At 46.7% G+C, this 23,576-nt stretch overlaps 2 protein-coding genes, 1 long non-coding RNA gene and 2 other non-coding genes across 9 annotated transcripts in view; all 5 read right to left on the bottom strand.

Annotated features, from left to right (window-relative positions):
• Positions 1-12,627: 12,627 nt before the first annotated feature.
• LOC130032013 (uncharacterized) lies at positions 12,628-14,270 on the bottom strand. The gene is made up of 3 exons (XR_008793721.1): positions 14,235-14,270; positions 13,518-13,548; positions 12,628-12,997 (listed from the first exon to the last, which is right to left on the bottom strand). It is a non-coding gene; the product is annotated as an uncharacterized LOC130032013 (long non-coding RNA).
• On the bottom strand, positions 13,074-13,276 carry LOC130032201 (small nucleolar RNA SNORA73 family). The gene has a single exon (XR_008793756.1). It is a non-coding gene; the product is annotated as a small nucleolar RNA SNORA73 family (small nucleolar RNA).
• LOC130032200 (small nucleolar RNA SNORA73 family) lies at positions 13,649-13,852 on the bottom strand. Its single transcript, XR_008793755.1, has one exon. It is a non-coding gene; the product is annotated as a small nucleolar RNA SNORA73 family (small nucleolar RNA).
• Positions 14,271-19,340: 5,070 nt separating the features above from the next.
• Positions 19,341-23,576, bottom strand: part of PHACTR4 (phosphatase and actin regulator 4) — a 104,919-nt gene continuing 100,683 nt past the window's right edge. For all 5 annotated transcript variants that reach the window (XM_056123584.1, XM_056123582.1, XM_056123583.1 and 2 more), the window contains one exon: positions 19,341-21,547. In XM_056123584.1, the coding sequence (XP_055979559.1) occupies positions 21,532-21,547 (16 nt within the window). In that variant the 3' untranslated portion in view covers positions 19,341-21,531. The remainder of the gene's footprint in view (positions 21,548-23,576) is intronic.
• Positions 22,336-22,649, bottom strand: LOC130032010 (small nuclear ribonucleoprotein E-like). The gene has a single exon (XM_056123593.1). The coding sequence runs from the start codon at positions 22,633-22,635 to the stop codon at positions 22,378-22,380; it is 258 nt and encodes an 85-aa protein (XP_055979568.1). The 5' UTR covers positions 22,636-22,649; the 3' UTR covers positions 22,336-22,377.

Here is a 23,576-nt window from a genome sequence, read left to right as displayed (position 1 = left end):
CAAAATGCTGGAAATGACATCAAGAACAATGCTGGGAACAGCCCCAGAGCATCTAATCTATCTGTGTGTGTATATATATATATATATATATATATATATATATATATATATATAGACTGGACAGATAACTGACCAGAAGAAAAATGTGCTTTGCTGTGGCCAGAGCAATACTACAGCAGGTAGGGTGTTTGCCTTGCACGTGGCAGACCACTGCCAGGCATAATTCCTGAGTGCAGAGCCAGGAGTAACTTCTGAGCATCACTGGGTGTGACTCATAAAAGCTCTCTCTATCTATATCTATCTATCTATCTATCTATCTATCTATCTATCTTTCTATCTATCTATATATCACATGGTCCCCTGGGTCCTGCCAAGAATAGTGATCCCTGAGCTTAGAGCCAGGAGTACTACTGGGTTTGGCCAAGAGAGAGAGAGAGAGAGAGAAAGAGAGAGAGAATAAAAGAAACATCAAAAAATTTTAAATGTTATTATTTATTTTTTGACTTTTAGGGTCACACTTGGCTATGCAATCAGGAATTACTCCTGGCAGTGCTCAGGGGACCATACAGAATGCTGGGGATAGAACCCAGGTCAGCTGCATGCAAGATAAATTCCCTCCCTGCTGTGCTATCTCTCCAGGCCCCACATCAAAGGTTTTAAGTTCTCTGGATCAGGACTTGGAGATGATACAACTGTTATGGTAGATACCCGCATGTGCCTGAGCTAAGTTCAATTCCAGCACTGTAGGGTATGGCGCCTGGAGGTCCCCAACACTGCTGCGGGGGGCCTGAGTATCCCTGGCAGTGCAGGGTCCAAGCAGCTTAACATCCTTGGTCTTTGCACTGAACCAATCACCTTTGGGGCCCTTGACCTCCTAAGCAACTCCCCAAGGAAACATTCTCTGGAACCATTGTGCAAGAGGTGGAAGGAGACCAGGACTCCTATCCCAGACTGAGAAGTCAAGTCTGTCTGGTCTGGCTCTGACCTCTAGCCTAAGTTCAGTCTATATCTCTACCCAGGAGACTCAATACTCAAAATTAAACTTGTTTTCATGAATCTAGATTTCCCTCAACTTCATCCTTCCAGTTCTCTGAGAAGTAGAGGCAACTTCAGCTTGCATTGTGATTCTTCCCTTTCCTCTTCATGTTTCTATTTCTGCCCCTGTGATCTAGAGCAAGTGTTTCTTCACCTTTGTCCACCTTTGTTGAACCGTAGCCTTCTTATGACCTTGTTTCTGGGTCCAGAGGGATAGTACAGGGGCAAAGAACTTGTCTTACGATGGGCCTATTTCAGTTCATTCGCCCCAGCACCACACAGTCTTTCTCTTTTTTGCATTTTTGGGGTCACATCCAGCGATGTACAGGGGCTACTCCTGGCTCTGCACTCAGGAATTAATCCTGGTGGTGTTTGGGGGACCATATGGGATGCTGGGAATCGAACTCGGGTCGGCTGTGTGTGCAAACGCCCTACCCACTGTGCTGACGTTCTAGCCCCCACATATAGTTTCTTGAGCCCCACCAGGAGTGATTTTTTTTCCCCTGCTCTTTGGGTCACACCCCGCGATGCTCAGGGGTTAGTCCTGGCTCTACACTCAAGAGTTACTCCTGGCGGTGCTCAGGGGACCATATGGGATGCTGGGAATCGAACCCGGGTTGGCCGTGTGCAAGGCAAATGTCCTACCTGCTGTGCTATCGCCCCAGCCCCAGGAGTGATTCTTGAGCACAGAGCCAGAAGTAAAATCTGAGCACAGCTGGGTGTGGCCACCCTTAAAAAAAGAAGTATTTGATCTTGTTTCCCCCCTGGTCTCCCATCCTGCCAGTTGGCCCCCTATTCTCGTGCTATGGCTCCCCACTGAAACAGTTTTCACCAGTGTGCTTAGAATATTCTGGGGGTGAGAAACACTGGTAAAGCACTACTCTCCTGGCCTGTTCCTCCTCCTCATCCATCCATGCTCTTTGGTTTCATCCCCCTCTCCCTGCCCTCCCAGATTCTGTCATGCTAGGAGCACCAGCCTGCAAATGGTCCAGCATTTGCCACTTTTTTTTTTCTCTTTGGGTCACACCCGGCAATGCACAAGGTTTACTCCTGGCTCTGCACTCAGGAATTACTCCTGGCGGTGCTCAGGGGACCGTATGGGATGCTGGGACCCGGGTCGGCTGTATGCAAGGCAAATGCCCTACCCGTTGTGCTCTCACTCCAGCACCATTTGCCACTTCTTCCTCACCTCTGTACTATATTCTGAAGGGGCCCATGCCTTTTATTTGGGCTTTCTACAGGGTATCTTCCTCGCTAGGCTGAATTCTTTTGTTTAGGGGGAAGAGGTTTGGGTCACATGCAGAGGTGCTCATTTCCCATACCACAGACTCTGCTCTCAGGTACCCCTCCTGGTGGGACTCAGGAGACCATATGGGGTAGTGGGATCAAACCCAGGACAGCTGCATGCAAGCCAAGTGCCTTATCCGCTGTACTATCTCTCTAACCCTCTAGGCTAAATTCTTGACATATTTTCTTTTTTTTTTCCTTTAGTTTTTGGGAAACACCCCATGGTGGTGCTCAGGAGCTACTTCCTGATCAGTGCTCAGTGTTTACTCCTGGTGGAGTTTGGGAATTGAACCCAGGCAATCCTTTAAGGGACCTCTCCAGGCCTTCACATATATTTTTTTAGTACTTTTTGGTTTGGGGGCTACACCCTGCATTACTTAGGGCTTAACCCTGGCTCTGCACTCAGAGATCACTCCTAGCAGTGTTCAGGGGACCATATCGGGTGCCATGATAAAAACTTATTTGGGGAAAAAAATGAGGGTTGCCAGAGTGATAGTGCAGTGCCTAGGGTGCTTGCCTTCCATGTGGCCAACCCAGGTCTAATTCCTGGCATCCCACTTCACTGGGTGTGGCAAAAGAAAAAAGAAAAACTAGGAGGCCAGAAAGACAATATGGGAAGTGGGAGCAATAGTACAATGGGTGAGGCATTTGCCTTGCACATGGCCAACCCAGTTTCGATCCCCAACATCCCATATGGTCTTTTGAGCACCACCAGAAGTAATTCCTGAGTGCAGAGCCAGGAGGAACCCCTGAGCTTTGCCGGGTGTGACCCAAAAATTAGGAAAAAAAAAAAAAGACAGTACAGTGTGGGAGGTTTAAGGTACTTTACTTACACACAGCCAAACCAGCACTGCATATGGTCCTCCCAAGAACCATTAGGGGTGTGAACCCTGAACACAGAGCTTGGAGAAAGTTTTCAGCATAGTCAGATATGGCCCCAAAACAAACAAAAGCAAAGAAGAAGAATAAAAAAGAAATGATAGAATTTCTAGAAGATACAAACAAATTCACAACAATAGCTAAATATTTCCAAGAACCCACTTTCTTTTTTTAAACTTTTTTGCTTTTTTGGGTCACACCCAGCGATGCACAGGGGTTACTCCTGGTTCATGCCCTCAGGAATTACTCTTGGCTGTGCTCGGGGGACCATATGGGATGCTGGGAATCAAACCCGGGTCAGGTCACGTGCAAGGCAAATGCCCTACCTGCTGTGCTATCACTTCAGCCCCAAGAACCCACTTTCAATTGATAGAACAAGAAGGCAGAAAACCAGCAAGGATGTCATAGATCTGAAAACTTTCAAATAAACTGATTTAAAGCACTGGACCTTTATTTATATTCAATCTTGCATTCTTTCTTTTTAAAACTGATTTTGGGGTCATGGTGCTCAGGGGCTACTCCTGGCTCTGTGCTGATGGTGCTTAGGAAACCACATGTAGTTCCAGATGTAAAACAGGAGTCGGTGGCATGCAATACCGACTGTACTATCTCTCCTGCCCACAACTTACTTTCTCAAAACAACAGTGAAGAGATGGAGAAACTGTACAGGGGTTAAGGCACTTACCTTGCAAATGACTAACCTTAATTCAAATCCCTGAGCACAAAGCCAAAAGTAGACTCTGAGCACCATAAGTCTGGCCAACCCCCTCCTAAATTTAATAAACAGCAGTGAAAGACACATTGTTTTCGGGGGCCAGACCTGGCAGTGCTCAGGAGACCATATGTGGTTCTGGGCCTCAAACTCCTGTTGGCTGAGTTTAAAGTGAGAAACTACCTGTTGTCCTATCACTCTGTCCCATGAAATACACATTTGAGTGCACATGAAACTCTTACTGAGAGAGACCATGTTCTGGCATATAGAAGAATTCCTTTATTGTTTGTTTGTTTGTTTTTGGGCCACATCCAGCAATGCTCCAGGTTACTTCTGACTCAGCACACAGAAATTATCTCCGGATCATATGGGATGCAGAATGAACCCAGATCAGCCACTGCAGGACACTGTACTACCACTCCAGTCCCAGAACACTGTCACTGTCACAGTTCACTGTTCTCCCGTTGTTCATCAATTTGCTTGAGTGGGCCCAGTAACGTCTCCATTGTGACACTTGTTACTATGTTTGGCATACTGAATAAGTCCCAGAACAATCTTAATAAATTTAAAAAGAATCGGGGCTGGAGCGATAGCACAGCGGGTAGGGTGTTTGCCTTGCATGCAGCCAACATGGCTGACACAGGTTCAATTCCCAGCATCCCATATGGTCCCCCGAGCACTGCCAGGAGCAATTCCTGAGTGCATGAGCCAGGAGTAACCCCTGAGCATCGTCGGGTGTGACCCAAAAAGCAAAAAAAAAAATAAAATAAAATAAAAATAAAAATAAAAAGAATCAAATGATAAAGAAGTATATTCTTAGGGCTGGAGTGATAGTGCAGCAACGCAGGTAGGGCACTTGCTTTGCACATGACCAACCTGGGTTCAATCCCCAGCATCCCATAAGGTCACTGAACACCACCAGGAAACCCATTTTTTGGGGGGGAGGGTCTTATTTTGGGTCATGTCTGACAATGCTCAGGGGTTATCCCTAGCTCTGCACTCAGGAATTACTCCTGGCAGTGCTTGACGAAGCATATAGGATGCGGGGGATCAAAACTAGGTCAGCTGCATGTGAGGTAAACGCCCTACCTGCTGTATTATTGCTCCGGTCCCAATACCCCAACTATTTAAAAGTCACTTTTTTTTTCTGGTTTGGGGGTTAAACCAGACAATGTTCAGGCTGCTACTCTTGGTTGTACTCAGTTGACCATATGATGCTGGAAATTGAGCTAAGGCCTCCTACATGCAAAATATGTGCTCCAGTATTTTTTTTTTCCTTTTTGGGTCACACTTGGCAATGCAAAGGGGTTACTCCTGGCTCATTCACTCAGGAATTACTTCTGGCAGTACTCGGGGGACCATATGCGATGCTAGGAATCGAACCTGGGTCGGCTGTGTACAAGGCAAATGCCCTACCCTCTGTGCTATCACACCAGCCCCTGTGCTCCAGTATTTTGAGTTATCTCCCTGGCCCACATCTACTCACTGAAATTCATAACTCTTCTCTGACCTGCTGCTATGCTGGGCTTTGGAAGTAGATGCCTAAATTAGGTGGGGGGGGGAGGGCGAAGAAGGACAGTCTCAATTCAATGAACTGAGCTTCTACATTAAGAAACTAGTAAGCCAGGAGCTGGAGCAATAGCACAGTGGTTATGGGGCTTGTCTCGCACGCAGCAGACTCGGTTTTGATCCCTAACACCACATATGATGCCCTGAATCTCACCAGAAGTGACCCCTGAGTGCAGATCAGGAGTAAGCCCACTGAGCACTGCCGGCTGTGGGCTAAAAACAAAAACAACCCCCCAAATCAAAATAGAGAAAATGATAGCACAGCGGGTAGGGCGTTCGCCTTACACGCGGCCAACATGGCCGACCCGAGTTCGATTCCTCCGCCCCTCTCGGAGAGCCCGGCAAGCTACCGAGAGTATTCGATATGCCAAACACAGTAACAACAAAGTCTCCAATGGAGACGTTACTGGGCCCGCTCGAGCAAATCGACGATCAACGGGAGGGCCTTTACCTTTACCTTTAATGAAACAGAACAGAGGATAACAATAAAGCTATTATACAGTAATCGCCATGTGCCAGGCACAGTAGCAGGCACTGCGCATTCATACTATATGGTCTCGTTCCTTGAGGATTCCCTATATAGATTAGATGAACATCAACTGGAAAATAATCATCCCTGGCACTGCCCCTTCCCCCCGTCTCCCCTAAACAGGAGAGTTCAAACTCTATTTATTTATTTTTTTGCTTTTTGGGTCACACCCGGCGATGCACAGGGGTTACTCTTGGCTCTGCACTCAGGAATTAGTCCTGGCGGTGCTCAGGGGACCATATGGGACGCAGAGAATTGAACGCGGGTCGGCCATGTACAAGGCAAATGCCCTACCCACTGTGCTATCGCTCCAGCCCGAGAGTTCAAACTCTAGACGGTCATCCACGCCCTACTCTTGTGAACCTAGGTAGGTGATCTAACCCCGCTAGTCTCCCATTATTAGGTTTAGTTTTAGGACTAGACCCAGCAGTGCTTAGGGTATATTTCTGACTCTGTTCAGGGATCACCCAGGGTGGAGCTCAGGGGACAGTATATGGTGCCAGGGATTGAACCTGGGTTGGCCATGTGCCAGGCAAATGCCTTACCCAGTGTACAATTGCTCTGATTACATTATTATTATTATATTATTATTATGGGTTGGAGCGATAGCACAGCAGGTAGGGCGTTTGCCTTGCAAGCGACCAACATGGCCGACCCGAGTTTGATTCCTCTGCCCCTCTTGGAGAGCCCGGCAAACTACCGAGAATATCTCATCTGCATGGCAAAGCCTGGCAAGCTACCCATGACATACTCGATATGCCAAACACAGTAACAACTGTCACAATGGAGACGTTACTGGACTTGCTCGAGCACATCGATGAACAACGGGAGGACAGTGACAGTGACAGTGATTATTATTACATTATTATGGGCTGGAGCGATAGCACAGTGGGTAGGGCATTTGCCTTGCATGTGGCCGACCCAGCCGATCCAGGTTCGATTCCTCTGCCCCTCTCAGAGAGCTCGGCAAGCTACCGAGAGTATCTCACCCTCACGGCAAAGCCTGGCAAGCTATCCGTGATATATTAGATATGCCAAACACAGTAACAAGTGTCACAATGGAGATGTTACTGGGCTCACTCAAGCACATCGATGAACAACAGGAGGACAGTGACAGTGATTATTATTATTATTTTGGTTTTGCGGTCTCACCTGGTGGTGCTCAGGGGACCATATGGAGTGCCAGGAATCCACTCCAGGTCAGCTATATGCAAAACAAGCACTCTGTCTGCTAAACCATCTCTGCTGCACCATGACTTTAGTTTTGTTTTTTTTCAGTCACCATGAATTACAAAGTTACAAAGTTATTCATGAATGGGTATCAGATGTATAATGTTCCAACACCAATCCCAACACCAATCCCTTCACCAGTGTCCACTTCCCTTCACCAATATCCTTGGTTACTTTAGTTTAAAAGTTGTTTTTTTTTTTGCCACACCTACTGGTGCTCAGGAGCTATTCCTGATTTGTGCTCAGGGAACCATGTGGTGCCAGGATCAAACCTGCGACCCCCACATGCAAAGCCCAGATGTGTATGGCCCATCCCATCTAGACTTTATAGTCGACAGAAGCTGGACACACAGCAGGTCTGTAATTCATTACAACAGGTACTGAGATTTTTTTAAGTACACATAACAGGTTTATTATGAAATAAAGGGAGATAAAACCTGTGCTCAACACAGGCCTCTCTAGAGTGGAGGGGCCCAAAGGACACATCTTGAGCTGGAGCGATAGTTTAGTGGGTAGGGCGTTTGCCTTGCACGCGGCTGTCCCAAGTTCAATCCTCGGCATCCCATATGGTCCCATCAGCACCACAAGGAGTAATTCCTGAGTGCGGAGCCAGGAGTAACCGCTGTGTATTGCTGGGTATGACCCAAAAAGCAAAAAAAAAAAAAAAAAAAAAGGCAAAAAAAAAAGAAAAGAACACATCTCAAGAGGACAGGTATGGAGATATGGGTTGTGTGTGTGTGTGCATGCAGCATGTATGTGACATGTGCCCAGCAGCATGAGCGCTGGTGCCATGTGTGTTGGGAACATGTACTGACAACACATGTGTCTGAAACTTAATATTTGGGGGTTTTGTTTTTAGGCCACACCTGATGGTGTGCAGAAAATACTGGTTTGGTGCTCTTTCCTGGCAGTGCTCAGAGGATCATATGGTTGTCAGGGATCAAACCTGAAACTTCTACATTATAAAGCATGGCTCCAGGGACCAGAGGGACTGTATAGCAGGTAAGGCACTATTTAACAAGCTGTGACTACTATCAGACTAACAAATTTTCCCAAAACTAACTCATCTCTCATAATAATCCCAAAGGATATTTTTTTAAAAATTTTTTATTAGTGAAACTCCATGTGGTAATAGTTGTTGACCTTACAAATTTTTGTGCTTGGGTTTTAGTCATACAGTGATTGAGTATCCATCCTTCCACCGGTGCCTATTCCCCACCTCCAATGCTCCCAGCATCCCCCCTCCCCCTCATCCCACCTCACCCCTGAGGCAGGGCATTCCCTTTTGTTCTCTCTCTCCTCCAAAAGATATTCTTATGGATGAGGAAGTCAAGATAGGAAAGGTTGGTTAGTTCAAGTCACATGAACAGCAATGAATTGTATCAGGGTTCAGACACAGGAAGGCAGACTTCAAAAGGATGACTATCTGCCTACAGGTAAGGAAAGGCCAGAAGAGCCTGTAGGGAAAGGTCTGCAGGTAGGAGTTTTAGGATCACACCTCCCAATGCTCAGGGCACCCTGTGCCTCAGAATACAAAGCATGTCTATCTCTCTAAGCAATCTCTCCAGCTCTGCGGGTTGTATTCCTAAAATGGGTGGGTCTTAGAACACGGGACAGCATTGCTTCAGCTACTCTGACTTTTCTTTGTTTGGGGGCCACAACCCACGGTTCTCCTCTGTGCAGGGGGTCAACTCTGCTGGTCCTCAGGCATCCATCCAGTGCCAAAGAGCTACCAAGGGCCTCCTGCATGCTGAGAATGTGCTCCAGCCTGTTGAACTCTCTCTCAGAACTTTTGAATATTTTCCTATCCAGTTTGTTACCTAAGACCTACTTTAAAATTTGATCTAAAATTTAAAAATTCTCAGGTTGGGGCCGGAGCGATAGCACAGTGGGTAGGGCGTTTGCCTTGCATGTGGCCGACCCAGGTTCGATCCCCGGCATTCCATATAGTCCCCTGAACACTGCCAGAAGTAATTCCTGAGTGCAAAGCCAGGAGTAACCCCTGAGCATTGCTGGGTGTGACCCAAAAAGGATTAAAAAAAAAATTCTCAGGTTGTAGGAAAACACTAATACTGCTTATTTCACTGAGCACCTTCCCTCCAGACAGTGTGGTAAAAATAGCAAGGTTTATTATAGTTCATATTTTTTGGTTTTGGGATCACACCCAGCAATGCTCAGGGCTTACTCCTGAATCTGCGCTCAGAGATCACTCTTGGTAGGATTCGGGGGACCATATGGGATGTTGGGAATTGAACCTGGAATTGAAACTGGGTCAGCTACATGTAAGGAAAGCACCTCACTATTTTATCCCTCTAGCCTCCCCATGTTATTATTATGTTGGCAACAGCTGGCAATGTTCAAGGGTTACTCCTGGCTTGGCACTCAGGAATGACTCTTGGTGGTGCTCAGGGGACCATATGGGATGCTGGGGATTGAATATGGATATCTGCCACATGCAAGGCAAACTCCCTACCCACTGTACTATTTCTCAGTACTATTTCTGGGCACATGATTTGTATGTTGAAGCCTAGGTCAGATCCCTGGTTCAGCATGTTGCTCAAGCAGTTGGCTCTACTGAGCACTGCAAGGTATGGCTGCAAAACACAAAAGCCCCCTCAAAAAACCTTTTAATTTGGGGGCTACCTGACATTGATACATATTATCCCTGAGCACTGCCAGGATAATATGTATCAATGAGCACAAAACCAGCAGTAGCCCTGAGCACCACTGGATGTGGGTCACCCCTCCTCCACCAACAAGTAACAGATTTGAAAACCTTCAGTCATGACAAAAAGTATGACACTGCTCAAGAAAGATAACTTTCAAGCATCTGTGACTTAACCTTGAGTCACCTTATATTAAGATTTGAAAACCAAGGCCTTGTTAAGAGCAGGACTGTGGGGCTGGAGTGATAGCATTGCAGGTAGGGCATTTGCCTTGCATGTGGCTGACCTGGGTTCAATTCCCAGCATCCCATATGGTCCCCTGAGCACCTCCAGAAGTAATTCCTGAGTGCAAAACGAGGAGTAACCCCCGTGACCGGGTGTGACCCAAAAAGAAAAAGAAAAAAAAAAAAAGAGAAGGGCTGTTCATAAACTGGATGACTTGGATATTATCAGTAAATATATCTAACTGGTGATACTTTGCTCAAGAGCACCTTCCATTGGATCATGCAGGAAATATAAATGGTATGTCCACTGCCAACAGTTTTTGGAAGGGGCCACACCAAGGTGGTGCTCAGGGCTTACTCCTGGCTTTGTGCTCATCAGGGATCACTCCTGGAAGACAACGGGGGGCCAGATCTTAAGACGTAACTCCTTAATCCCATCTCCTATGGTATATGGATTTAATTTTTTAAAAAATTTTTATTAATGAATCATTGTGATGAACAATTACAGATTACAAACTTTCATGCTTGTGTTTCAGTGATTGAGTACCCATCCCTCCACCAGTGCCCACCCCCACCTGTGTCATAAAAATTGTATTTTTAAAAAATGTTTTATTAGTGAAGCACCATGAGGTACAGTTGTAGACTCACAAATTTTTGTGCTTGGGTTTCAATTATACAATGATCAAATACCCATCTCTCCACCAGTGCCCATTTTCCACCACCACGGATCCCAGTATCCCTCACACCCCCTATCCCCCCACCTCTGTGGCAGGGCATTTCCTTTTGTTCTCTCTCTCCTTCTGGGTGCTGTGGTTTGTGAAAGAGGCACTGAATGGCAATCATGTTTGGCCTATGGTCTACTTTCAGCATGCTTCTCCCATCCTGGGAGGATCCTCACAACACCCTTTATTTGGTGCTCCCTTCTCTATATGAGCTCCCTTTTCCTCTAGCATGTGTGGCTGACCTCCAAGCCATGGAGCAAACCTCCTGGTACTAATCTCAGCCACTATGGATTTAATTTTTAAGACTTTTGGTTTAGGCCACATCCTGTGATGCTCAAGGGTTGCTTCTCACTCTGCACTCAGGAATCACTCCTGGTGGTGCTCATGGGACTGGAAGTTATGCTGGGGATAAAAACCAGGTTGGGGGCATGCAGATAAAACACCCTATCAATTGTACTGTAACTACAGCCCCTAAGGATTTTAATTTTTGCAATTTTCATAAGATAGTTTTTTTCTTTTTGGGTCACACCCAGTGATTCTCCGGGGTCCCTCCTGGCTCTGCACTCAGGAATTACTCCTGGTGGTGCTTGGGGAATCATGGGATGCCGGGAGTTGAACCTAGGTTGGCCAAGTGCAAGGCAAACGCACTACCCGTTGTATTATCGCTCTGGCCCTGTAAATATTTTCATTTAAATTTTATTAAGACAGCAATAAATCTGGTAGTTGTTTGTGCACCCAGCGGTGCTGGCACGACCATATGACACTAGGAATAGAAGCTTGCAACCACCTACAGGAACAAGTCAAATCTGGGTCTTAAATGAAAGCATTCCTGTCCCCCCACCCCCAGCCTGCTTATATTTATGGCAGGTAGCAGAAGCCATAAGCCTTATTTTCTTACCCACTTTCAGCACACACCTCCCGCGTAAGCCTTCCAACCATTATTGTTGTAATGGTACCTTCTCTATCCTAACTGCACTTTCCCCCAGCCCCAGGCAGGATTCTGACAGTGGACTCATGTCCTAGATTTTAGAACAGGCTTACTCCTGGCCCTATTCAGGGTACTCTAATGCTGTAATCAAAGCTAGGTCAATTGCGTGTGAGACAAGCTTCACTTGTACAATCACTCTGGCCTGCTATAGATTTTCAAGTAACCAAAGACTGCTAGCTCTGGCCCAATGCCTTTCCAAATAAAACACTGCAATTCATATGTACACACATAACCCAAGGTTTCAGTCAAGTCATGAGATGGCCTACAAATAACAGCCTTCAAAACCAATGCTGCAGCAATCACTTGACATGCACAATCATACAAACTTACCTTGGTTCACCCAAAGCTTGGGGACAACGGTGCTGGGATTTGGTGGACCACTACTCTTTTTACATCAGCTCTAGATGGCCAAACATCCAGAAACCTTAGTTTTAATACCCCCGCATTGTCACATGACCAGACACCAACTGGGTCGGACAAGTGGTGTAGACTACCTTCTAGATGATTCCCCGCTAGGACCCCATCCCCCAGGACTCTCCTCTGCAGGGGCAGTCTGGACAAAGCTTCCATTGTGACTCAGCTACCACATCACTTTCAGGCAGGCTGACATGTGGCCCAACACAAGAGCTGCACAATTTCAACCTTTCCCAATTGCCTCATTTATTGTAGAAAACAAGCAACTGAGCAGCACCAAACCATGACTCTGTAACTCTCAAAGAGTCAGCATCCCACCCTTACACCCCAACCCTGTCCAGGAGCTATTATGCACAAAACACGAGACAAAGAAACAAGCAAGGACCTTTATTGAAATTCATCAATACATCACAAGATCACTTTTTCAGGGGCTTTTATGTCCCATCCAGAAATTACACAATAAAAAAAATGGATTAGACTTCGTTGAATCTAATCACTAATAGCCTATGTAGTCCCAACCACTGCCAGGAGAGATCCCTAAGCATTGATGTAACCACCCCCACCAGCAATGCAGGCATTCTTTAGAAAGGTCGTCTTTCAGTGTAACTGGTGCTAAAAAGTTTAGCTCAGCATCTCAAAATGATACCTCAGTACACATCCTTCAATTTTATCTTTCTACCAAATTAAGAAATCTAAAATTTGAAATCAACCGATTACGTGGAAATCTGGATCCTCTTCTTTCCTGAATGAAAACAAGAAAAGAAACTCAGAAACTTCATTCTCCCATTAAAAAAAAGGAAAACAATAACTTTTTAAGAGACTGTTTCCTGCATGGTTTGTCTCCCCAGTCATGGTCCAGAGGACTCTGGGAAGCTGTAGGAATATGCAGGCGCAGACTCGAGGCCCGGCTTGATCTCCAACGGTGTGGAAAAGGACTGTACATCACAGGGCAAGCCCTATGCTCCTCTACGCCACCTGGACAGTGCCCGGGGAGAGTGACCTCCCGGGATATCCACGTTGGAATCTAACAGGCGACAAGACACATCAATCAGCAGACAGCCAAGCTTATAACGAGCCACTGAAAAATGGTGCGAATTATCTCAAGTCTAGCAAGTCCCACAATTCCTTGATTACCAGATGAATCCCGCTTAAATGTAACCCAGGCAAACTCTGACTCCGTATCTGATACAAATCAACACCAAATCCTACTCAATTGTTTTCAGAGAAAGTCAAATAATACGAACGCAATCAGATCTACTTACCAAGCCAGATCATGTGGAATTGCTTCAGAAGCTGCAAAACAAGATCAAGAGCTTAATCCACCAGTAGACAGAGTGGGTTAAAATAAAGTATGATTTCAAATTTACATCCAGACGGACTGGGTGCTCTAAAGAGCTGTTTCCTGCATGGTTTGTCTCCCCAGTCATAGTCCAGAGGACTCTGGGAAGCTGTAGGAATATGCAGGCGCAGACTCGAGGCCCGGCTTGATCTCCAACGGTGTGGAATGGGACTGTACATCACAGGGCTGAGCCCTATGCTCCCTTACGCCACCTGGACAGTGCCCGGGGAGAGTGACCTCCCGGGATATCCACGTTGGTCACGCCAGTCGCTGCCCTCGTAGGACAGCACCTAAAATTCCATGCACTCGTCTAAATTCCGCCCCATAACCGGTTGGCAGCCAATTAGTTACTTAGCTCTGGCTGCCGATCAGAAGCTCCCCCAGGAAACAAGAAATCCCGCTCAATCGTACTTAAAAACTCACGTGCAAATGCCATATGCAGAGAGCATTCCGGTCGGGCCGTGGCCCTGCACGCCCGGCGCCAGCAGAGGCCTCCCCGCGGGGCTCCAGAGCCGCCAATCCCGGCCCCGCTGCACGTGCACGGGCGGCCCTTCTAGGGAAGGGTGGCCCTCCGGAAGGCACTAACCGAGAATGAGATCCCGAGACCTACAATCAGGGGGCGATAAGGAAGCACACTCACCAAGAAGGAACTTCCAGCAGCGCGTGGGCCCAGAAAGACCGGAGAGCGGTGGGGCAGGCCTATTTATAGGCAATGAAGCGCGCGGAAGTCGAGGTACGGCGACTGCGCCTGCGCGGCGCCACGCGCAGGCTCGGAACTGGGAGAGCCCCCGGAGGATGCCGGGAATTTGCCGCCGACTGCCCCGCCCATGAGTCTCGCGGTGCTGGAACGCGCGAGTGAAAGGGGCCAAAACTCCCGAGGAGGGGCTGGAGCGACAGCGTAGGGGGTGGGGACTCTGCCTTGTCCCCGGCCAACCCGGGCTCAATCCCCTGCGTCCCATTCGGTCCTCCGAGCACCGCCAGGAGTAATTCCTGAGTGCAAAGTCAGGAGTGACCGCTGAGCATCGCCCGGTGTGACCCCCAAAAAGGGAAAAAATAAAAAGACTCCCGGGGAAACGGTCTAGGAAGGCAGTGAGCCTCTACCAACTAGTGTGAAGTAAAGGTTTGGTAAACGTGGAGGTGTATCAGAGTGCACTGCAATCTAAATGTACTTAAATTCTCCTGAATTGTATGCTTAGAAATGAATTATGTGCTTAGAAACACCTTTAGGGGGAGGTGGGGCACACCCACTCAGGGGTGCTCGTTTAATTCCTAGTCAGCTGGAATAGAGTAACTACGTACTCGAAACGCCAAGAGAAGTGGATGTGTTTTTTTTATTTATTTTTGCAGGCCCAAGGAATTGAATCCAGCCTCTCATAGTAAGAAATGTGCTACCGCTGGGTGTCATCTCCAACTATGTGTGCACTGTTTAAGATTATAGCTTGAAATAACAGTTATTAAATTTAATTTAAAACTGAGAATTACGTCTTGCAGTTTTGTTTGATTTAGGGCCAGACCCTGGACTGTGTATGGGGGATACTCCTGGTTCAGCAGAATATGGGATCTCCTCTGGAAAAAGCTTTGTGATTAGCACATAAAACATTGTTTTAGGGAAAAGAACGTCTGTTTTCTCTCTTTTTCAGGCAGTGTTTAGGGATCATGTGGGGTCAAGGTTTGAACCAGGGTTGGCCTGGTGTGAGGTAGTAAACACCTTTACTACCTCTCTGGCCCTGTTATCAGTGTTTTTGGGGCCCACACCTGACAATACCTGGTTACATTTGGCCCTGTGCTCAGGAATCACTCCTGGCAATGCTCTGGGACCATATGGGATGCAAGGGATTTCACGAACCCAGCGCTGGTGTGTGCTTGGCAAGTGCTCTACCAATTGCTCTGCCCCCCAGCAAACCCCTCCCTATTTTAAAAACAAACAAACAAAAACCAGTAACTGGCTGGAAAGAGTATGGTGTATAATGCATTTGTCTTGCACCTACACCCTATATGATGCCCTAGGTACTATCAGGAGTGATTCCAGAGTGCAGAGCCAGGAATTACCCCCCAGCGCCTCCTGGTGTGCCCCCCCACTCTGCAAAAAGAGATGTTGCATGAACTGTTGCAACATGAAAACATTTGTAGTAAGAGATGAATAAATATTAGATAATTAACATACAGTCATTGCAACTGGGCTAGAATGAAAGTATCTGGTGTACCTCCTGTACATTTTTATGCATTTACTATCCCAATAATGTCAAGATATTGGTATTATTAATCAGCTTTTGTTTTTTGGCTCATTTTGAGACCACAACCAGTTGTACTCAGGAATAACCTCTGAGCATTACTGGACGTACCCCCCTTTTTTTTTTTAATTTAAAAAAATATTTTTCAGTAAGTCTACAACTGTACCTCATGGTGTCTCACTAATAAAAATTAAAAAAAAATAAACCTGAGATGCAGTTCAGTATATATTTTTTTAAATTTTTCAGTATAATTTTTTTAAATGTAGGAGTACTGCTATTTATTCAGCCACTGATTAGCTGATTGAATTGTGCATGAACTCCACCTTACTTTTTTTTCATTTTTTATAGTTTTATTTACTGAATCACCGTGAGAGTAGTTACAAAACTTTCAGGTCTAAGTCTCAGTCATACAATGAAACACCCGTACCTTCACCCGTGCCCATTCTCCACCCCCAACAACCCCAGTATGCCCTCATCCCATAACCTCCCCCTACCTGTGGGACAGATGATTTCCACATTACTCTCTCTCTCTCTACTTTGATCACATTCAATATTTTGACACCAGACCCACCATTATTATTTGGAATTTTACCCCAACACTCAGATCTGCTGAAAAGGCAACAGTAGACAATTTGTTTTCTATTGCTGGTTATGAATAACATATGACGTTGCGTGACTGCAGTAGTGGCAGCATGATTCTGAAATTCCAAAATTTTAACAATTAAATCTGGAGGGATTTCTGCCAAAACCTGCTGGGTTCCGAGATTTGTTCCTGAGTCTCTTGAATCATGGCTGTTAAGCAGCTTGATCAGGATCCAGAGAGGCCGTTTGTGGGAGGAGACTGGGGTCTCATAGGGGTGGGGGGGGAAAGGGCTGGCTCCACCCCCATCCTGTGAGGCCCTGCGTGTCTCGTCACTGTGGGCCCAAACCTGACTGTCCGATGGCCTCTGGTGGATGGTGGGCACTGAGCTGCCAAGGGGGAGCAGGTGGAGGGACAGCACCCTTTCCCCCCCTGGGGTGGCCCAGCAACAGTAACCTACTGTGGGGTCTGGATGCATTTCAGCCAAAGGCCACTAGGTTCTGAGATTTGTTTCTGAGTCTCTGGGATCATGGCCATTAAGCAGTTTGATCAGGAGCCAGAGAGGCCATTCCTGGGTGACGACTCAGGGTCTTGTTGGGATGGGGAGGAAAGGGCTGGCTCCACCCTCATCCCATGAGGCCCCGTGTGTCTTGTCACTGCGGGCCCAAATCTGACCAGTGGCCTCTGGGGAACAGACCAAGGCACGAAACCTATTCCCACCTGGGGTGGCCCAGTGCCAGTAATCTATTGCAGGGACTGGACGATTTCTGCCAAAAGCTGCTGGGTTCTGAGATTTATTTCTGAGTCTCTGGGATCATGGCCATTAAACGGCTTGATCAGGAGCCAGAGAGGCCACTTGTTGGCGGTGACTTGGGGTCTTGTTGGGGTGGGGGGGAAAGAGCCGGTTCCACACCCATCCTGTGAGGCCCCACGTGTCTTGTCACTGCAGGCCCAAACCTGACAGTCCAGTGGTCTTTGGTGGATGGTGGCCACCGAGCCGCCAAGGGGGAGCAGGTGGAGGGGCAGCACCCTTTCCCCCCTGGGGTGACCTGGTGACAGTAACCTACTGCGTGGTCCGGATGCATTTCTTCCAGAAGTCGTTGGGTTTCAAGATTTGTTTCTGAGTCTCTGGGATCATGGCCATTAAGCAGCTTCATCAAGAGCCAGAGGCCATTCATGGGCAGCGACTCGGGATCTCATTGGGATGGGGAGGAAAGGGCCGGCTCCACCCCCATCCTGTGAGGCCCCATGTGTCTTGTCACTGTGGGCCCAAACCTGACTGTCCAGTGGTCTCTGGAGAATGGCAACCACCAGGCCGCCAGGGGGAACAGGCCAACATGCCCCCTTTTAAAAAATAAAAAAGTTGTAGGATTGGCATGATAGTACAGTGTGTAGGGTACTTGCCTTAAATGTGGCTGACTCAGCTTTGATCCCCAGCATCACTTGTGGTCCCCTGATCCTTGAGTGTAGAGTAAGCCCTCCCCTCCAAGAAAAGTAGTTGAAAAGCATATTTAAAAGAAAACTGCTGGTCCAAAGGATTGATGGAACTCAGGGCTTCATACATATGAGGTAAGCTCTGAGCCACATTCCTGGTTTCAAGAATGTTCTTGATGAAGGGCCAGAGAAATAAAATAGCAGATAGGGTGCTTGCCTTACATTTGGCAAACCTGGGTTTGACCCCTTTCACCTCATACTGTCCCATGAGCTCCACCAGGAGTGATCTCTGAGCACAGAACCAGGAATAAGCTCTGAGCATAGGTGGGTGTACCCCCAACACCCCCAAAAAAGAATGCAAATTTTTTCTATTTGGGTCACACCCGGCAACGCTCAGGAGTTACTCCTGGCTCTGCACTCAGAAATTACTCCTGGTGGTGCTCGGGGGACCATATGGGATGCTGGGGAATCGAACCCGGGTCGGCCACGTGCAAGGCAAACGCCCTACCCACTGTGCTATCACTCCAGCCCCAAGAATGAAGAATTTTTAACCCCAGCCAACTGAGAAATTTCTATAGTCCGAGGATGGGTTTGGCCTATAGAAATTTTCTATAGTTTAATCTTTTTAGTTTTTTTTTAATATTTGCCTTTATTTTTATTTATTTTTTGCTTTTTGGGTCACACCTGGTGATGCACAGGGGTTACTCTTGGCTCTGCACTCAGGAGTTACTCCTGGCGGTGCTCAGGGGACCATATGGGATGCTGGGAATCGAACCTGGGTCAGCCGTGTGCAAGGCAAACGCCCTACCCGCTGTGCTATCTCTCCAGCCCCAATCTTTTTAGTTTTGAAACAGTTAATTTTCATTAAAATTTTCATTAATGTTAGTATGTACTGGGTCATTTTGAAATGTATAATAAATAAAAATTTTGAGAATCTCGAGGGTAGAACAAATGAACAATTTGCTAATGCTGGAGCATTTATTCAAGGGAGTTAAAATCTAAGCTACAACTTGAAGGAACTTACAGGGGTGGAGAATGGGTGATGACAGACCTGGGAGACAATGAGAGGGCTTGAAACCCAGTGCTGAACTGATCAGGGAGGCACTGGACAGAGTATAGCGAGTAGGGCACTTACCTTGCATGTGACTGACCAGAGTCATGTCCTTTGTGCCTCTCTAGGAGTTATTCTGAGCAAAGAGTCAACCTCTGTATACATCACTCCTGTCTCTTGACTGAAAACATTTTTTTTTTTTTGCTTTGTGGCTCACACCTGGCAAAGCACAGGGGTTACTCCTGGTTCTGCACTCAGGAATTACCCCTGGCGGTGCTCAGGGGACCATATGGGATGCTGGGAATCGAACTCAGGTCACCCGCGTGCAAGGCAAACACCCTACCTGCTGTGCTATTGCTCCAGTCCCTTGACTGAAAACATTTTAAATAAAGTAGAAAACATTTTAAATAAAGAAACCAGAACACAAAAAAATAATTCACACAGATCATGGTCTTTTAAAATTCTAAAATATTTCAATAATTAACATAGATGGGAAGACTGATATACAATGCAATTACTTATTTTACAAGGAGATTCTGTACATTAGGAAAGCATCTAGTACAATACATCAAGTTTTTAATCTCTTCTTTACATTATGATTGTGAATTGTTACTTACATGGAAGGGGAACACAAAATCCATCCATCCATATATATATTTATATATATATATAAAAACACCTGGAAAAAGTTGACCCCAAAGTATATTACTAAAGAACATGAGTGAGATGAAAGATAAACTAGATTCCTTGGTGGCACAAGTAAAGCAGATGAGCAGGAGACCAAACCCTGCTTCAAGCTTGGCACGTGAAGGGAAGGAAAGGCAGTGTAAGAAAAGTCTGAAAAAGTCCTGAGACAGAGAGCACTGGGCAGCCGCTGAGCCATCTCCGAACCAGCAGACGGAAAGGCTAGCAGTCGGTCAGCGCGGCTGTGTGGTCACTTTCTAAAGACCTCTATCAACACTGCAGCTTCCTCAGTTGTATTTGTGAGTGAGCTTCCAGATGAGGTGAATGCAGCAGATCTTCAGAGCTGTAAAGCACTTGATGGGAACTGAGGTGTCCACCTTCCTGTCCCCCATACAGCGAGAAGATACTGCCTCTTAAGGTCACTTTAATTTTTTTGTTTTGACCTGATACTCTGATTTTTCAGTAATCTTACATGGATGTGATTTAGTGGGGGGCGGGGGGGGCATAAGACACCCTATGCAAAGATTACATATAGAACAAAGACTGCAGAAGCTATAATTAATTTCCTGAACTTTAAGAAATAAAGGAAAAACCACATTCATCAGTCAAATAGAAAATAGAAATAGTTTTTCCCAGGGCTTACTCCTGGCTCTGCACTCAGGAGTTAGGCCTGGTGGTGCTCAGGGGACCATATGGAATGCAGAGGATGGACCCAGGTCAGCGATGTGCAAAGCAAGTGCCCTACCTGCTGTACTATCTCTCTGGCTGCATAGAAAATAATTTTCCACACAGAGTGCGGGTAGGAATCAGACAAAAATAGTGAGGCTGTACAGTTCTTAGTAAAAATTCGAAGAAAGCAATTGAATCATCTGTTTTAGGACAACTAATTAATATATGTTACAGATACAAAAAGGGGTGGGGCTGGGCCCGATGCAGGCACTAAGCACACTGGCTGCAGCGGGGAAGTGAGGCGGGCTGGTGCAGCAGAGGGGAAAAGGCTGTGAGAAAAGGGGCCAGTGGGACGCAACTGTGTCACCCCAGATTGTTTCTCTAAAGGCCTTTTGCATTTGAGCACCCCAGCGCCCTGCTGTGCTTCTGACTGACAGCACGCAGAGGTCCACAGCTGCTATTAATCACTGGGCTCTGTGGAGGCGAGCACATCCGCTGGTCAGAGTGAATCTGAGGATTATTTGGTACAAAAAGCCTGTAAAATTCAAGCTGTGAGCCAGTTTCTTGGCAAGCTGGCATTAACATAGAGGTCTTTCTGGGTTTGGTTTTGTTCTGTACAAAGCAAGCATTTGTGCGTTATCACAGGCTGGCTGTCAACCAGCATGTTGATTAGAGGAAAAACTGAAATTCCCATCATTTCAAGATCATTTTCATTATAACAGAAAAACAAAACCCAGATGACTTGTGCCCAAAAGGAAGAGGCTGTCAGCCCTGAGCGCGCTTTGAGGGGACCTGAGCGGGCAGGACTGCTATGCCTGAGGTACAGTGCAGTGCTTCAAGTGGTGTTTGCCAGCGTGGCATGAAGGCGCTGGTGTTGGGGGGATCCCTGCGTCGCCAACTGGGTTGCTCCTTGCTACTCAGGGCAGGTGAGGCTAGCAGGGACCCTGCCTCAGTGCTGGTGGGCATCTTGGAAGGACGGAGTGGGATAGCCTGGAAAACTCGGAACCGCAGGGGGCCCGGGATTTTGGTGGCTGCTGGGGGAAGAGCCTTCCGAAGTGAAAAGGTTCGGAAGCGCTGACAAAGGGTTAGGTCTGGCCAAGGCAGCATGTGAGAATCCATTCCAGTGAAACGCTACATTCAGAGAAGTACTGTTCACCCCAGAACCCCACCCCCGGGACTCAATTCTGTCTGTGCCCCAAAGCGCTGATGTTCTCTCCATGTCATCCTAAAGCAGCGAGTGGCACTGCTAGGGGCAGGGGGCCGCTCAGTTCCACGCTCAGCTGCAGCATCAAGGACGATGGTAGCTAAAAAAGATGAATAACCAGAAACATCCACGTTACTAATATTCAGATCACTTTGCACTTTGTCATTTACATTATTATTATTATTTTTATTTTTTTTGTGGGGGGGGATGCCTGGGGAATTATCCCAAGGGCCTCATCACACATGCAAGGCATGTGTTCTGCCACTGAGCAACATCCCTGGCCTGCTTTACACTTCACCATATTATTTCTAATAACACTGTGTTCTTTCTTTGTTTTTGTCTTTTGGGCCACTCAGAGGTGCTAAAGGGACTGCATTGTCATAAGTGTCCAGACACCTGACCTAGAGCCCAGCCACAGAAATGTTACATTTTAATTAAAAAAAAATAATAATAAAACAACAAAGAACAATCACATCTTCTTCACTCTAATGACCTTTTTGCTTTGTTTTGGTAACACCTAGCAGTGCTCAGGGGCAACTTCTGGTAGTACTCAGGGGACCATGTATGTGGTACTAGAAATCAAACCTGGACTGTTGGCAAGTCCGCATTGCTAGTTCTCCAGCCCCTGATTATTCATGTGTGTGGTATCAGAGACTAAACTCATGGTGTTACACATTCAAGGCATGTGCTCTTACCACGAAGTTACATCCTTGGCCCCCAGGTCTGCTCTAAATCTACCTGACTTTCTTTCCTTTTATTTTCAAATAGAAACAATCCCCCACCATTTATTGTCATTGGTATTAACATAATGATGATCCAAATAAAATAAATGTTTTAAAACTACTTTCCCCAAAGAAACAGCTAAAAAATAAACTGCAGCATCTTCTCAGCGATTTCTCACTTCACCCATGGTTTCTAGTTGGAGATACTCTAGAGCAGAGTAATATTATCTCCTTTTAGCATGATCCAATCCAGCTGTTTCCTTGACTTTGTTTCTGAGTGAATCTCTTCTGCATCATCTAACACGAGGTTTATATACTCATCAAAGCCAATGAAGCAGCCCTCTATCCGCATATTCACTTGCTCATAAAGCCACAACTGAATCCGAGATCTATTTTGTAAGTATCTGAAGATGAGGTTGATGGGCTGCACCATCACCTTCTGCACTTTCTGGCCCTGGCATGCCATGGTACGAGTTCACAAAGACCTTGCAGTCCTGCTCTTTCCTTTTCTTGTTTTTTTTTTGCCATACCCAGTGGTGCTGGAGCGATAGCACAGTGGGTAGGGCGTTTGCCTTGCATGTGGCCAACTTGTATGACCCAGGTTTGATTTTTCCGCCTCTCTCGGAGAGCCTGGTAAGGTACCGAAAGTATCTCACCTGTGGGGCAAAGCCTGGCAAGCTACCTGTGATGTATTCAATATGCCAAACACAGTAACTAGTGTCACAATGGAGACGTTACTGGGCCTGCTCGAGCAAGCTGATGAACAACAGGAGGATAGTGGCAGTGACAGTGTTCAGAGCTTACTCCTGGCTTTGTGTTCAGGTATAATTCCTGAGGGGGAGTTGAGGGACATATGGTGCCAGGGATCAAAGTCAAGTTGCCGGTGTGCAAGGCAAGTGCCCTTACCTGCTGTTGTATCTCTCCAGTCCTACTTGAGTTTCTTATAGCATCTGATGCTCCTGACTCTCCTTTCTCCATCTTTAATATTTGGTTCTTTTGCACATCCAGAAGTGTGCAATGATCACTCCCAGCACTGCTCAGGAGGCCCTGCAGTTCTTGCATGTAAAGAATGGACACTAGCCCTTTGAGCTATCCCCTTGGCCCCTCCCTTCCTTCTTAAAGAAACCCCTTTGTTTCCATAACAGTATCTATTCCATAGTTCTCCTTCTTTCTTAATTGCTTTTCTCAGTCTGTTTTCCTGGACGAATTTTTTCTGTCCACCTCTTTACTTACATAGCACTGCACTGTAGCACTGTCCTCCCATTGTTCATCGATTTGCTCGAGCGGGCCCAGTAACGTCTCCATTGTGAGACTTGTTGTTACTGTGTTTGGCCTATGGAATATGTCATGGGTAGCTTGCCAGGCTTTGCTGTGCGGGCGAGATACTCTCAGTAGCTTGCTGGGCTC

This window comes from Sorex fumeus, unplaced genomic scaffold (assembly GCF_029834395.1).
Source record: "Sorex fumeus unplaced genomic scaffold, SorFum_2.1 ptg000047l, whole genome shotgun sequence".
Taxonomy (NCBI): domain Eukaryota; kingdom Metazoa; phylum Chordata; class Mammalia; order Eulipotyphla; family Soricidae; genus Sorex; species Sorex fumeus.
Note: the sequence above shows the minus strand (reverse complement) of the source record. Positions and strands in the feature narration are given on the sequence as shown.

Coding starts and splice junctions, on each gene's coding strand:
- LOC130032010 (XM_056123593.1), bottom strand. CDS start 22,635: ATGGCATGCCAGGGCCAGAAAGTGCAGAAGGTGATGGTGCAGCCCATC.